The 13,265-nt window shown below is 41.5% G+C and overlaps 1 protein-coding gene across 1 annotated transcript in view; it reads right to left on the bottom strand.

Moving 5' to 3' along the window:
* LOC144687345 (mitogen-activated protein kinase 11-like) overlaps nucleotides 1–4,061 on the bottom strand; it is a 51,284-nt gene extending 47,223 nt beyond the window's left edge. Inside the window, exon 1 of the mRNA XM_078553334.1 lies at nucleotides 3,565–4,061. Within this exon, the coding sequence (XP_078409460.1) occupies nucleotides 3,565–3,677 (113 nt within the window). The 5' untranslated portion in view covers nucleotides 3,678–4,061. The remainder of the gene's footprint in view (nucleotides 1–3,564) is intronic.
* Between the last annotated feature and the right edge of the window lie 9,204 nt (nucleotides 4,062–13,265).

Raw genomic sequence — 13,265 nt, 5'->3', positions numbered from 1 at the left:
GGAGTCTCCTTCCTTGAGGTTTTAATTGTTGCTGGATATTATAAAAATGTATTTTTTTCTCTTTTCCCTTCTATCTCTTTTTTCTCCCTCCCTTAATCTAATATTTCTTTCCCTTTCCGTATCTGATTTGACAAGGATTTCACTCACTCTAATTGCCACTTCCTTCTCAGTCCTTGCACTGCAAATTTCACATACCTTCAATCTGATTGGTTAAGGAGAGATCTAGTTCCTTGTCCAATTCGCTCAGGTCCCAGATGTCCATTTTCTCTCTCTACATCAGTTTGCAATTTCAGCAATTTGGAGCACAAAATATCACTGAGAATAAACAGGCAAGGGCAAGTCTAACAAGACAGCTTTAGATCGAGTCCTACAGCAAATTATGACCCATTTATGTTCCTGGAAGTAAACCTTTTTCTCAGTAAGAAGCTTTGTAATCAGATTCGATATTTGATTTATATTGAACTACTTGAGGAATCATAATTGAAAAATAAGAAAAGAACCTCAGTTATTGCATTTGTGCATGAAATGCATTTTAATCCTGTTACAGGTAAGGCATTTCACAAAGGACACATAACATTCATTTTATTTTGGTGTGCCCAGTGCATTAGAGGGAAATAAACAGTTTTATTCCAGTCACTCAATGCACATGGAATTTTGTTTTACAATTTCTAAATGCTTGAAATGCTAAATTCTATTTGTACTGTTTGCATTTGAGATAGAGCAGACATGAAGCACAATTCTAAACGCTGTGACACCCAAGTTCAACTAAATTTAGTGGCACTAAGTCATGTTGCTGAATTAATACTAATTACCTAATTAAAATGAATTTCTGGCACATATGCATGCCATAAGAATTATGACCAGGAACTAAAATAGCCTCTCACAATACTTAGTACCAGAAAGTTAAAGGTTTAAAGAGACCAGAAAAAAATAATTCCAAAAAATAACCAAAGCTATTAGTGAAGCCTCTGGCCTATCCGTTTCAGGGATGTATATGTGAATTACATTAGAACACTAACATGTGGCCATCACAACATTATACTCCAACCAATAGGACAAACACACTATCAAACACACAAAGTCAATAAGCACACAGCAGTACTTACCTCTATTGCAACATTAATTTACACTGGTTATTGGACTAGTAATCAGAGGCCTGGGGTGTAATCTAGAGAATTAAAGTTTAAATTCCACCATGGCATTTTGAGAATATGAACACAGTTTTAAAAATCCAGAAATAAAAAAGTTGTTATCCATTAAAGTAGCCTTGTCAATATTAGATTTTCATAAAGGCCCAATGGGTTCATTAATGACCTTCAGGGAGGGAAGCCTGCTATCCTCACCCAGTCTGAAAACAATGCCCATGTGATTGCCCTCTGAAGTGACCTGGCAAGCCGCTCAGTTGAATCAAACATCTACCCAAAATAAAAGAGGGCCTACTCAAAGCATCAGTGTGAAAATATATATTTCAAGCTTGTTGTTTCTGTTATTTAATTTGTTTTTACCTCTGAGTCCACTTTAAAGTTTGTAGGCAGCTAGAGATGAACAGTAAGTACAGGTCTTACCAGAAATACCCACATATTGGGAACTAATAAGAAAAATGAATATCATTCTTTGCCACCCAAAGTGTTGCACCACCATAAAACTGTTCGTGCCATGGAGTGAGAATGTGTCACTAATAAAACTAATCAAAACCCTTTCTTTTGCTGATAATTTGAACCAAAACTCTTCTTTACCGAACAGACAGGATAAACAAGTTGGTGGTGCAACCAAAGTGTGATTTGATATATATTAATGACTGGGCTTAGTTATACAGGGCGACAATTCAAAACTTACAGATGGCACAAAACTTGGAAATGTATTGAACGATGAAGAGCACAGTAACAGACTTCAGGAGGGCATAGATTGGTAACATGGGCAGATATGTGGCAAATGTAATTTAATGCAGAGAAGTCTGAAGTGATACATTTTGATAGGAAGAATGAGCAAAGGCAATATGAATTAAATGGTACAACCTTACAGGGGCACAGGAACAGAAAAACCTTAGGGATGTATGCACACAAATCTCTGATGATGGTTGGACAAGTTGAGAAGATTATTAAAAAAGTATTAAGGATTGTTGGCTGTTGGTTTATTAATAAAGGCATAGAGTACAAAAGAAAGGAAGTTATGCTAAACCGCTACAAAACACTAAACCTCAGCTGGAGTGCTCAATTCTGGGCATCACACTTCAGGAAGGATGTCAAGGCCTTAGAAAAGAGATTTACTAGAACGCTACCAGCAATGAAAGATTTATGTTAGGAGACTGGAGATACTGGGGTTCTTCATTTTACAGCACTGAAAGTTAAGAGGGAATTTGATAGAGGTATTGAAAATCATGAAGAATTTTGGTAGAGTAAGGAGAAGCTGTTTCCAGTGGCAGAAGGTAACCAAAGGGTTCAGTTTAAAAGTAATAGGCAAAAGGATCGGACAAGATGAGAATGGAGGCGGAAGCAGATTCAATAATGACTTTCAAAAGGGAACTGAATATATACTTGAAGGGGAAAAAAATTGCAAGGGTATGGTTAAAGGGCGGGGTTGTGGGATTAATTGGATAGCTCTTTCAAAGAGCCAGCACAGGCATGATGAACCGACTGGCTACCTTCTGTGCTGTATCATGCTAACTATGTGGAATGATTATACCCAGTAGTACCATAGATCAGAGAGATAAGTCACATTTTAGGCACAAGGAGCTCTCATCATCAGCTAATAGAAAAATCAAACAACTAATGCAATATCTATCTTCAGTTACTCAACTTACTGAAATAATATTTCAAGATTTCACTTGTATGTTTAATATATTAAGGATAAAATTGGCTAATAAGCCATTTGCATTAACCTAAGCACCATTCGAGTCCTTGCGGGAATTAAAGCGAAAACAAAAAGACAAATCATCACAAAAGATGCAATTATCCATGATATAATTTTGTCTTATCAAATTATTTTTATAAAGGTTTTTCCCAATGGACAGGACGGATTACAGTCACTTGTGTAGCCACAATGAGTGCCACCATCGCCCAGCCAAAGAAAGCGAGATGAAGACTCATTGCTTGTGCAAATATGCCCTAGTGCACCACAGAGACCGGGTAGCCGCTGTTTAACCGCTCACACGGTGCAATTATAAAAGACACATATTAAAAGGCCCCTTTTTTTTCAGGATCGCATCGATACTGTGTCCCCACATTTACATCGAGAAATTGGCTTGCACAAACCACGCCCATACAGCCCATTATCCGGATAAAGTAGTCATTGCAATTTTTAAGAAGCGCAGTCTAACTGAAATTGCTTTCATTCTTTCCTATGGTACACTTAAAACATCAATCCCCACGTTGGTCAGCATTTTTTACATGAACATATGCGAACAACAAAAATCCCAGATATTTATAACCACAATTTTGAAAGGATATCGAGCAGTCTGCAAGATGTGCTTATAATGGTTAAAAAAAAAACAGCCACAAAACAACATGAAACTCATAAATCCCCCATTAAGCGAATCTATTATAGTTCAGGACATATTTTACTCACCAGACAGATCCATAAGCCCCTGATCCAACGGGAGTCAGATTCTGGTATCTCTCCGGCACTTCCCATATCGTTTTGTTTAATTCTTGCTTGTAAAAGCCAGTCCTGACTGACATCTTTACTCCATCAAACGCTGCAGCCCGGCGGCTGGACAACCCCCTCCGTCAGCAACGTCGAATCGAAACTGATTACAGATTACAGCCACACGTTTGCATTTTATTACATTTCGGCCGCAGATGGCAGACAACGCGCAATCCGCACAAGCGGGTAGATACTAATCTGCTCAGCATTGCAAAATGGACCAAGCGCTGAAGCTGCACAACGACCAGCGTTGGAATTGGAATTGTCACATTGAGCACATTGGACGGTGTGAATATCTGAATTGCTTAAATTAAATTACCTTTTAATTATATGGTCTCACCCTTAAAACTATAAATTACTGGGAGAACTCCACTACGCACTTTTGTTTGCCTTACATACATTTTCCCTCCTCCTCCTCCGCCCCCTTTCTCCTGATCCTCCCTTTTCCTATTAGAAATCAGCATATCTCCATTGTCACCGACAGAATATAAGTGTTCTCTACTGTGATCAGCATGTTTTATATGGAAAGAAGTGTGTGTTTTCATACCCTTGGATTGTGTATTCCATTTTAAGGAAAGTTTGAGTGGGTTTTTTTTATGGAGTTTTGGAACTGTTGGCAGTGCACCTCAGGTTCATAGACATTGAGAATTGCAGCCTCTATTCTGTTCATAACTGGCAGCAGGCAATAGGGAATAAACCTTAAGATAAAAGCAAAATACCGCGGATTCTGGAAATCTGAAACAAAAACAGAAAATACTGGAAAAACTCAGCAGGTCTGACAGCATCTGTGGAGAGAAAAACAGAGTTAACCTTAGGAGTGCGTATGACTCTTTTTCAGACTCTTCTTCAGACTCTTTTTCTTCTCTGATGAGTCATAAGCACTCTGTTTTTCTCTCCACAGATGCTGTTCGACCTGCTGAGTTTTTGCAGAGAATAAGCCTTGCAGGCTTTCCCTTTTAAGTGACCTTGCATTAGGAGAGTCCAGACTTCTCCCAGCCACTTTGGCTGATCTGCCAACTTCTCAAAGGCTGTGAAGAAGGTTTCTACATCCTCCTCTTCAAACACGGGCAGTAGTTGGGAATACTTTAAGAAATCAAAACTTGTTTCAGAGCTAGGCGTATTTGAATTACCAGTGACCCCTCTCCACCAGCAACACGCCCACCGCCACTCCTACTAGGTAAAGTCAAGTTCTCCCCAGCTGCTTCAATCTGTCTTAGTTCCCTATCATTTTGTGCCTGTAATTGTTTCTCTAGTTGGAAGGCTCACTCTCTCTTTTTCCTGGAATTCTCTTTCTTTCTCTCAGAATTCTCTCTACCCCCACTTTTATCTTGCCTGAAATTCTAACTCTAGCCTCCGCTCTTCTAGTTGAATTTTGGCCAAGGGTAACCTGGTCTGTTTCAGGTTCCGGATCCTCTACCTGTTCTGAACCTGGAGTGAGGCCAAGATGCTCAGCCAGTATGTTTGGTACCTTGGGCTTCCATACTTTGTGGCATATATCAAGCTCTACCTGCTTAGCCATGGCTTTTAGCTCTGTTATGGTTAGGGACAGTAATTTAGCCCAAGTTAAGTCTTCCTGTAGCATGAATGTTTTTATGTCAAAATCAGCCATCGTACTTCCTATTGTTAGAATTCACAAAGCTTATTGCTGTAATCTGTTTTGCTTTTGTTTCAACAATTTTGTCTATGTCACTTTTCCTTTCTACTTCCAATTTTCATGTGGAGTCAGATTTGGCTTGCTTGGTCCAATGGATTTAAATCTCAGATGCAGCCCTCAATTCTGTCATGGACAAAATTTATGTTCTCTCTTACTGCCTGTACTCAGTACGTTTTGTACGGCAAGAGGTGTGTGCTTTCTTACCCTTGAAATGTGTATTCCAATTAAATAATTCAACAGCAAGCTTTTGTGAGTTTAAAATAAATAAGGTTATTTATTCTCACACACTTACCCAAATTAAACACAACACCACACATACTCGGTCTCACTCACACACCCACATACATAACGATTGGATACAGATAAAGGCCATGCACAGATTACAGTTATTTCAGTCTCTGATTTATGATCTTGGTCTCCCATGTAGCAGGCCTGTGGTCTTTTGAATGGATGCAATGGCTTAAAGTTAAAGGATTCACAGCAGATGTGAGATTTCCTGTAGTCAAATATCTAGGAGCTGGGTTCGCAGGTGAACTGTGAAAACTGGAGCAGGTTACATGTTCTACATGTTTGTCTGATGCCTCACAGCTGGTTTCTGAGTCTGGTTCACAGGCTGGATAAACTAATGGTTCTGATAGTTTTGGTGGAACTACCTACACACAGCCCCTAGCTGATCTTTTAAACAGACAAAGAAAACATGGCTGTCTCCATGTTTCTATTCAGAAGTTCAAGGCCTTTTCCAAATAAGATGTGGTGTTCATGTTGATTCCACATCCTGTGTTGCGGGTTAACACCTCTGATAGTTTGAGACAGTCAGTGCCTTTGTTTTAGAATGACCCATTCAAATCGGATGATACCTCTTTGATTGGTTTCAGGGAAGGGAATACATACATCAGTCTGTAACGTTCTTTGGCTCCCTCTTGAGAAATGGGACTAGTTCTAATCCACGAAAAGAGTCAGGTGACTTTCAGTGACCATCTTTTCAAGCCTTATTATCCAGTTTTTAAAAATATAAAATTGGCTTGAAGTTCAGAATATGACATGCTGGTACTGAGCATGGCGCCTCTTCCATTTCCCCTCAGGAGACCTCAAGGATTCATCCTTAGTTCCCTCCTCACCCCCATTTTTATACCAGTAACATTATTTGCACACACAAGTCCAGCTTCCTCATGCATGCTGATCACATCCAGTTGTATTTCTCCAATATATTTCGCCATCTCTTGTGCTGCTCGACTCCTTGTCTGACAGCTGATCATGGGTTATTTGCAATTTCCTTCAGCTCAACATTGGGAAGACCAAAGCATCATCTTCAGCCCTTGCTACAAACTTTGTTCCATTGCCATTGACTCCATCCCCCTCCTCAGCCATTCATGTAGGCTGAACCTTCCTTCAGGGAAGGAAATCTGCCGTCCTAACCTCATCTGGCCAACATGTGACTCCAGATCCACAGCAATATGGTTGACTCTTAACTGGCCTCTGAAATGGACTAGCAAGGCAATCGTTTGTACCAAACCACAAAGAAAAGTCAAGAAGGAACAAAACCGGATGGACCACCTGCATCAACTTAGGCACCGGAAATGACAATGGCAAACACAGACCTGTCAACTTTGGAAAGTCCTCCTTACTAATATCTGGGATCTAGTGCCAAAATTGCGAGAGTTGTTCCAAAGACTAGTCAAGCAACAGCCTGACATAGTCATACTGACAGAATCATACCTTATATCAAATGTCCCAGGCACCACCATCACCATCCCTGGGTATCTCCTATGCAACCAGCACGACAGACTACCAGAGGTGGTGGCACAGTGGTATACAGTTGGGAGGGAGTTACCCTGGAAGTCCTCAACATCGACTCTGGGCCTCATGAAGTCTCATGACATTAGGTCAAACATGGACAAGGAAACCTCCTCCTGATTATCACCTACCACCCTCCCGCAGCTGACGAGTGGCTGCTGCTCTATGTTGTACACCACTTGGATGCAGCACTAAAGGTGGCAAGGGCACAGAATGTACTCTGGGTGGAGGACTTCAATGTCAATCACCAAGATTGGCTCGGTAGCACCACTACAGACTGAGCAGGCTGAGTCATGAAGGTCGTAGCTGCTAGACAGGGTCTGCTGCAGGTGGTGAGGGAACCAACGAGGGAAAAACCTACTTGACCTTGTCCTCACCAATTGACCAGTCACAGATGCATCTGTCCATGAGAGTATAGATAGGAATGACTGCCGCACAGTCCTTGGGAAGAAATGTCCTGTCTTCATGCTGGGCAAAGCCTCCATCGTGTTGTTTGGCACTACCACCATGCTAAATGGGATAGATTCAGAACAAATCTTGCAGCTCAATCCATGAGGCACTGTGGGCCATCATCAGCAGCAGAATTGTATTCAACTACAATCTGTAACCTCATGGTCCAGCATATCCCTCTCTGCCATTACCATCAAAACAGAAGATCAACTCTAGTTCAATGAAGACTGCAGTATGGCATGCTAAGAGCAGCACCAGGCATACTTAAAAATATGGTGTCAACCTGTTAAAACTACAACACATGACTAATTGCATGTCAAACAGCAGAAGCAGCATATGATAGGCAGCACTAAGCGATCCCACAAACAATGGATCAGATCAAAGCTCTATACTACTGCCAAATACAGTTGTGAATGGTGGTGGACAATTAAACAACTGACAGGAGAAGGAAGCTCCAAAAATATCTCTATTCTCAAAAACAAAGCTGAAGTATTTGCAACCATCTTCAGTCAGAAGTGCTGAGTAGATGATACATCTCGGCCTCCTCCTGAGATCCTCAACATGACAGATGCCAATTCAATTCACTCGATGTGATATCAAGAAACGGCTGAAGGCACTGGATACTGCAGAGGTTATGGGCCCTGACAACATCACAGCAATAGTACTCAAAGCTTGTTGTCCAGAACTAGCCGTGCCCTCAGACAAGCTGTTCCAGTACAGCTACAAGACTAGTACCTACCTGACAATGTGGAAAATTGCCCAGGTATGTCATGCCCACAAAAAGCAGGACAAATGGCTGGCATGGACAAGATGGGCCGAATGGCCTCCTTCAGTGCTGTAACTTTTCTATGGTTCTAAATCCAATCTGGATAATTATCGCCCCATCAGCCTGCTCTCCATCATCAGCAATGTGATGGTGGGTGTCGTTAACAGTGCTATCAATCGGCAATTACACAGCTCACTGAGGCTCAGTTTGGGTTCTGCCAGGGCCACTTGGCTCCTGATCACATAACAGCCTTAGTCTGAACATGGAAAAAAGAGCTGAACTCAAGGAGGAGGAGAGGTGAGAATATCTGCCCTTGATATCAAAGAAGCATTTGACTGAGTGCGACGTCAAGAAGCCCTTGCAAAATTGAGTCAATGAGAATCAGTGGAAAAACTCTCCACTGGTTGGAGTTATACCCAACACAAGGGAAGATGATTGCAGCCACTCACCTCAGTCCCGGGACATCGCTGTCCTTGGCATTCAATGGCATGACCATTGCTGAACCACTATCAACATCCTGAGCGTTGCCATTGACTAGAAACTGAACTAGACTAGCCATATAAGTACTGTTGCTACAAGAGCAGGTCAGAGACTATTATTTCTGCTGTGAGTAACTCACGTCCTGACTCCCCAAAGCCAGTTCACCATCAACAAGGCACAAATCAGGAGTGTGATTGAATACTCTCCACTTGCCTGGGTGGATGCAGCTCCAACAATACTTAAGAAGCTTGACTCCATCCAGGACAAAACAAATGCTTAATTGGCACTCTATCCACTACCTTAAAAATCACTCCAGCCACCACTGATACACAGTGACAGCACTTTGTACTATATATAAGATGCTCTTTAGATAGTACCTTGCAACCTGCAACCTCTAGCACCTAGAAGGACAAGGACAGCAGACGCATGTGAACACCATCACCTGCAGGTTCCCTCCAAGCCACATATCATCCTGACTTGGAACTACATTATCATTCCCTCACTGTCGCAGGATCAAAATCCTGGAACTCCCTTCCTAACAGCACTGTGGGTGTACCTACACCAGATGGACTGCAGCGGTTCAAGATGGCGGCTTGTCACCACCTTCTGAAGGAAAATTAGGGATGGACAATAAATGCTGGCCTAGCCAGCAAGGCCACATCCCATGAAAGATCTTGCTGGCCTATTCAACCCTGAATTATCCATTATCAAGACTATTTGTTTCGCCATTGCCAACTCTGGCCCTTACCCTCGCCACATCTCCGCTGAGATAAATATGACGCCAGCTTCATCTTCGATTCAACTACTCCCATGCCCTTCTTACTGGCTCAGTTTCAAACCTTGTTTTATAATGCTTATGTGAAAGACCTTGGGATATTTTATTATATTAAGGTATTAAGTAAATGTAAGTTGTTGCTGAACCCCAAACCTACACCCATCATAAACACAAGCTTTTCAAAACCTGCTGCATGTATTCTGCCCCAAACTAGTTTTGCTGTTCATCAGCCTTGTCCTCATTAATTTACATTGGCTCCATCTCCTCAAAAACGTTATATTTAAATCCCCACCTTCAGCTGTAATCCCTCTATGATTTGTCTCACTCTATCTCTGTAATCTCCTTCAGCCCAGTATTCCAATCTAAATTCTTTGTTGCTTTACTCCAGGCATGCTGTACTAGGACCTACCCAGGAATATAGGAACAGCAAATGGCCATTCAGTCCTTTGCGTCTGCTTCCTGATTCCGTTAGATCATGGCTGATCTGTACCTCCATTCCATTTACCTGTGGCAAGCTCCATATCCTTTGATATCCTCAGATAACAAAAATGCATTAATCTCAGATAAAACCAAAATATGGAAAGTATAGGAAGGTCCCTCTCACTTCAATTCTCCACCTTGCTCCCACTCTGATCTTTCTGTCCTTTCTGTTCAACGGAGTTCAACGCAAGCTCAAGAAACAGCACTTTGCCTTTCGACTCGGCACTCTACAAACTTCTGGACTTAACACTGAGTTCAACAATTTTAGGTCATAACCTCTGCCTCCATTTTGTTTCTTTTTTTTTGTTGGTTTGGTTTTTTTCTCGTTTCTTTCTATATTCCTTCATGTTGCATTTGGACAGCTGCTATGCAGTCATTCTCACCTCATCTAGACACATCTTTTGTTTCTTTACTATACCCAATACCACTCTCGTTAGCTTTTGTAACTTGAAGTCTTTTGTCATTCAATCCTCTCCTTCCATCCACCCTATCACAGATCTTCCCTTTTGGTTCTTCCTTCTCCTTGCCACTTTCATTTTCTCAAAGCCAATTACAGTTCTATCTCTCCTTGGTTCTAGTGAAGGGTTATCAGCCTGAAATGCCAACTCTGTTTCTCTCCACGGATGCTGAGTATTTACAGTGTTTTCCATTTTTATTTCAGATTTCCAGCATTTGCAGTATTTTGCTTTTGTATTTATCTAAATCTTGAAAGCTCCAATTGTCTCAGCAGAAGAGAACTCCAGATTATCCTTTGAAGCTCCCTAACCCCATCCAACTCTCTGTCCTTTAAATTTCTCCTTAAAACCTATTAACCTATATTTCCACAGGCATTGTCAGTGTTCCAGAACAGTGCACAAGTGGGCAATATTCATATAACAACAGACAGAAATTGCTAATAGGCTCTTTGACCACGGGGTGTGGGGTGGTGGTGGGGGGAGGGGCGGAGGGGTGAGGCCTGCCATTACAGCTGAAGCTGACCCCGCATTCAACCAATGTCTACAGGTGTGCAAACCTTGCAGGTGTCATCCGACAGCATGAGAAGCAGGATCCTTGACCGATGCTCACTAAGTCCAATTAGAATGCCTCACAGCTTTCCTGATTAAGAGTAGCTAACTCATTGCACACCTTTTACTGGATGGAGAGGTGTCAGCTGTGGCTCAGTCCATAGCTCCCTTGCCTTTGAATCAGAAGGTTGTGGGTTCATGTCCCACTCCTGGAAACCAAGAACTGTGATTGTACTCAAAAGAGTTGCAATCTGTGACTGTTGATAACTCAAAATAATTTTTTTACTGGATGGAAAATCAGAGGCTGTGGGTGTGCAGCTTCACAAAAAGTGCTTCCTGTTGGTGTTGGGCATGCAGATATGTAAAATTTACCATGTTGTGAATTCCGACAGCATAATTTACAGAACCCATGCAACTACCTGTCAAAATTATTCTTCAGTTGTCAGCGTTTTTTTGAAGCACTTTGTCAGTTTTGGCTAATTTTCTAGGTTAGTATCAATCAGTGTTATGATCATGAGCCATCTGTTTGAGAAAGGGTAAAAGCAGCAATGGAAAGCACCATGTATTAGGTTTTTGTTGAAGCCAGAAGTTAATTGCAAGTGACCTAGAGCTCTTTCATTACAGCCCTGCCTTTCTGGTTGAATAAGCATGTGATTCATCACCATACAATTTGGGCTCATCTAACAGAAGAAAGTCCTGAGAGACCAATTGCCCACCTATCATGATCTTCAACATTAAGCGATTGCAATTATGTGCCTGGGGTGTGTGTGTATGTGTGTGTGAGTGAGGATGCAAGGGAGAGAGGAGTATGAAGATGAGAAGATTCCATAAGTATTTCGATGATTAGCATTCCCAACAGTCTCTGATTTAGATCTTTCATCCAGTTAAATGATACTGCCACTCCCCCTACCCCCCACCCACCCCATCCCCACCACCACCACCACCACTAATTATAATAGCATTTCATCCACAGCACTATTCTGGTAGTGATGTTCTTCTTGGTCCTATAGCCTGCTGACACTCAATGTGTGGGCCACTTAGGTGAGATAAAGATGGCTGTAACTGCCCTCAGAACTATAACAAAGTAAGCATTAGTATCTTCAGGGCACAGGGGCAAAACCAGAAAAGATAGTAAACAACTTGGGGCAGCCAACACATGCGTTTGGGGTTACATAATTTCTTCCATAAACCTTAAGGAAACAAATGTTGCAAAAGGATATAAAACATCTAGAAATATCGTGCACATGAAGAAACACAAGCTCAACATCCTACTCTCAGAATAAGTGTAAAAAAATGTAAGAGCTCTAGATACAACCATGTCTAACTCACTGCGAAAATGAAATGATCATATTACAATTCCTGAGGGAGATATATTGAATCTCATTAAAAACAGTGAACAATTTTAAAGTTTCTAAGGTAATGTACTTCCCTCAAAGCATAATCTCTTAGAAAATATGTTTGAAAGTTAATTTTCTAATTTGAATCACCCCTAATTGGTTCACTCATATAGGTCATTAGAAAGCAACTGGATAGAGATAGCAGTTTACAATCTCCTGCAGAATAAAAACTTGGGTTAAAGAGCTTCACTGCCATATTTCATTCCAAAATGCATTTCAAAATCTATCTGCTTGCTACTAGCAATTCTTACGTTTCATGCGTCAGTTTGATCCAGTTATGGTGTTCTGATTTCTGAGGCAGAAAACCGTGGCTTCATGCTCCACCCTCTGCAGACGCTTCAATGCAGTACAGTGGCTGTGTTGCATTGTTGGAGGTATTGTATTAAACTGTGGCTGCATCAAGCTGTCCTGGTGGATGCAAAATAATATGGGGAAGGTGTAAAATTCCTTGTTCTATCAAAAAGTACATCAGTGAATTGCTTAAGGCACCCATGCACAGCTGATTGACAATTGTTATTAATGTCTGCAGTGGCAGCCTAGAATGACAGCAGAGTGATAACAGAGCACACCAGTGATATATTCAAGGTGCTGGAACCCATATAGAGGTATCTTGCAAAACAGTCTGATTAGGATCTCAAAGTTGAAGGCAGCCATTGGCAGTGGTGTGCCTGTGGTAGCGTAGGCTGTTGGTCAAGTTGCAGCATGTGGTAATAGTCCTCAATAAAGCAAAGTCTCTGAAGGTGACAAATGTAGGTTTGGTGCCACTGCTTCTGTCCTGTGACCTGGTGGTTGGGTAATGTTTGCTTTCAGTGCTTTCTGGTCA

This window comes from Cetorhinus maximus, chromosome 12 (genome assembly GCF_964194155.1).
Source record: "Cetorhinus maximus chromosome 12, sCetMax3.hap1.1, whole genome shotgun sequence".
In the NCBI taxonomy this organism is placed as follows: Eukaryota; Metazoa; Chordata; class Chondrichthyes; order Lamniformes; family Cetorhinidae; genus Cetorhinus; species Cetorhinus maximus.
The sequence above is the reverse complement of the archived record's forward strand: the minus strand, read 5'-3'. Positions and strand labels throughout refer to the sequence as shown.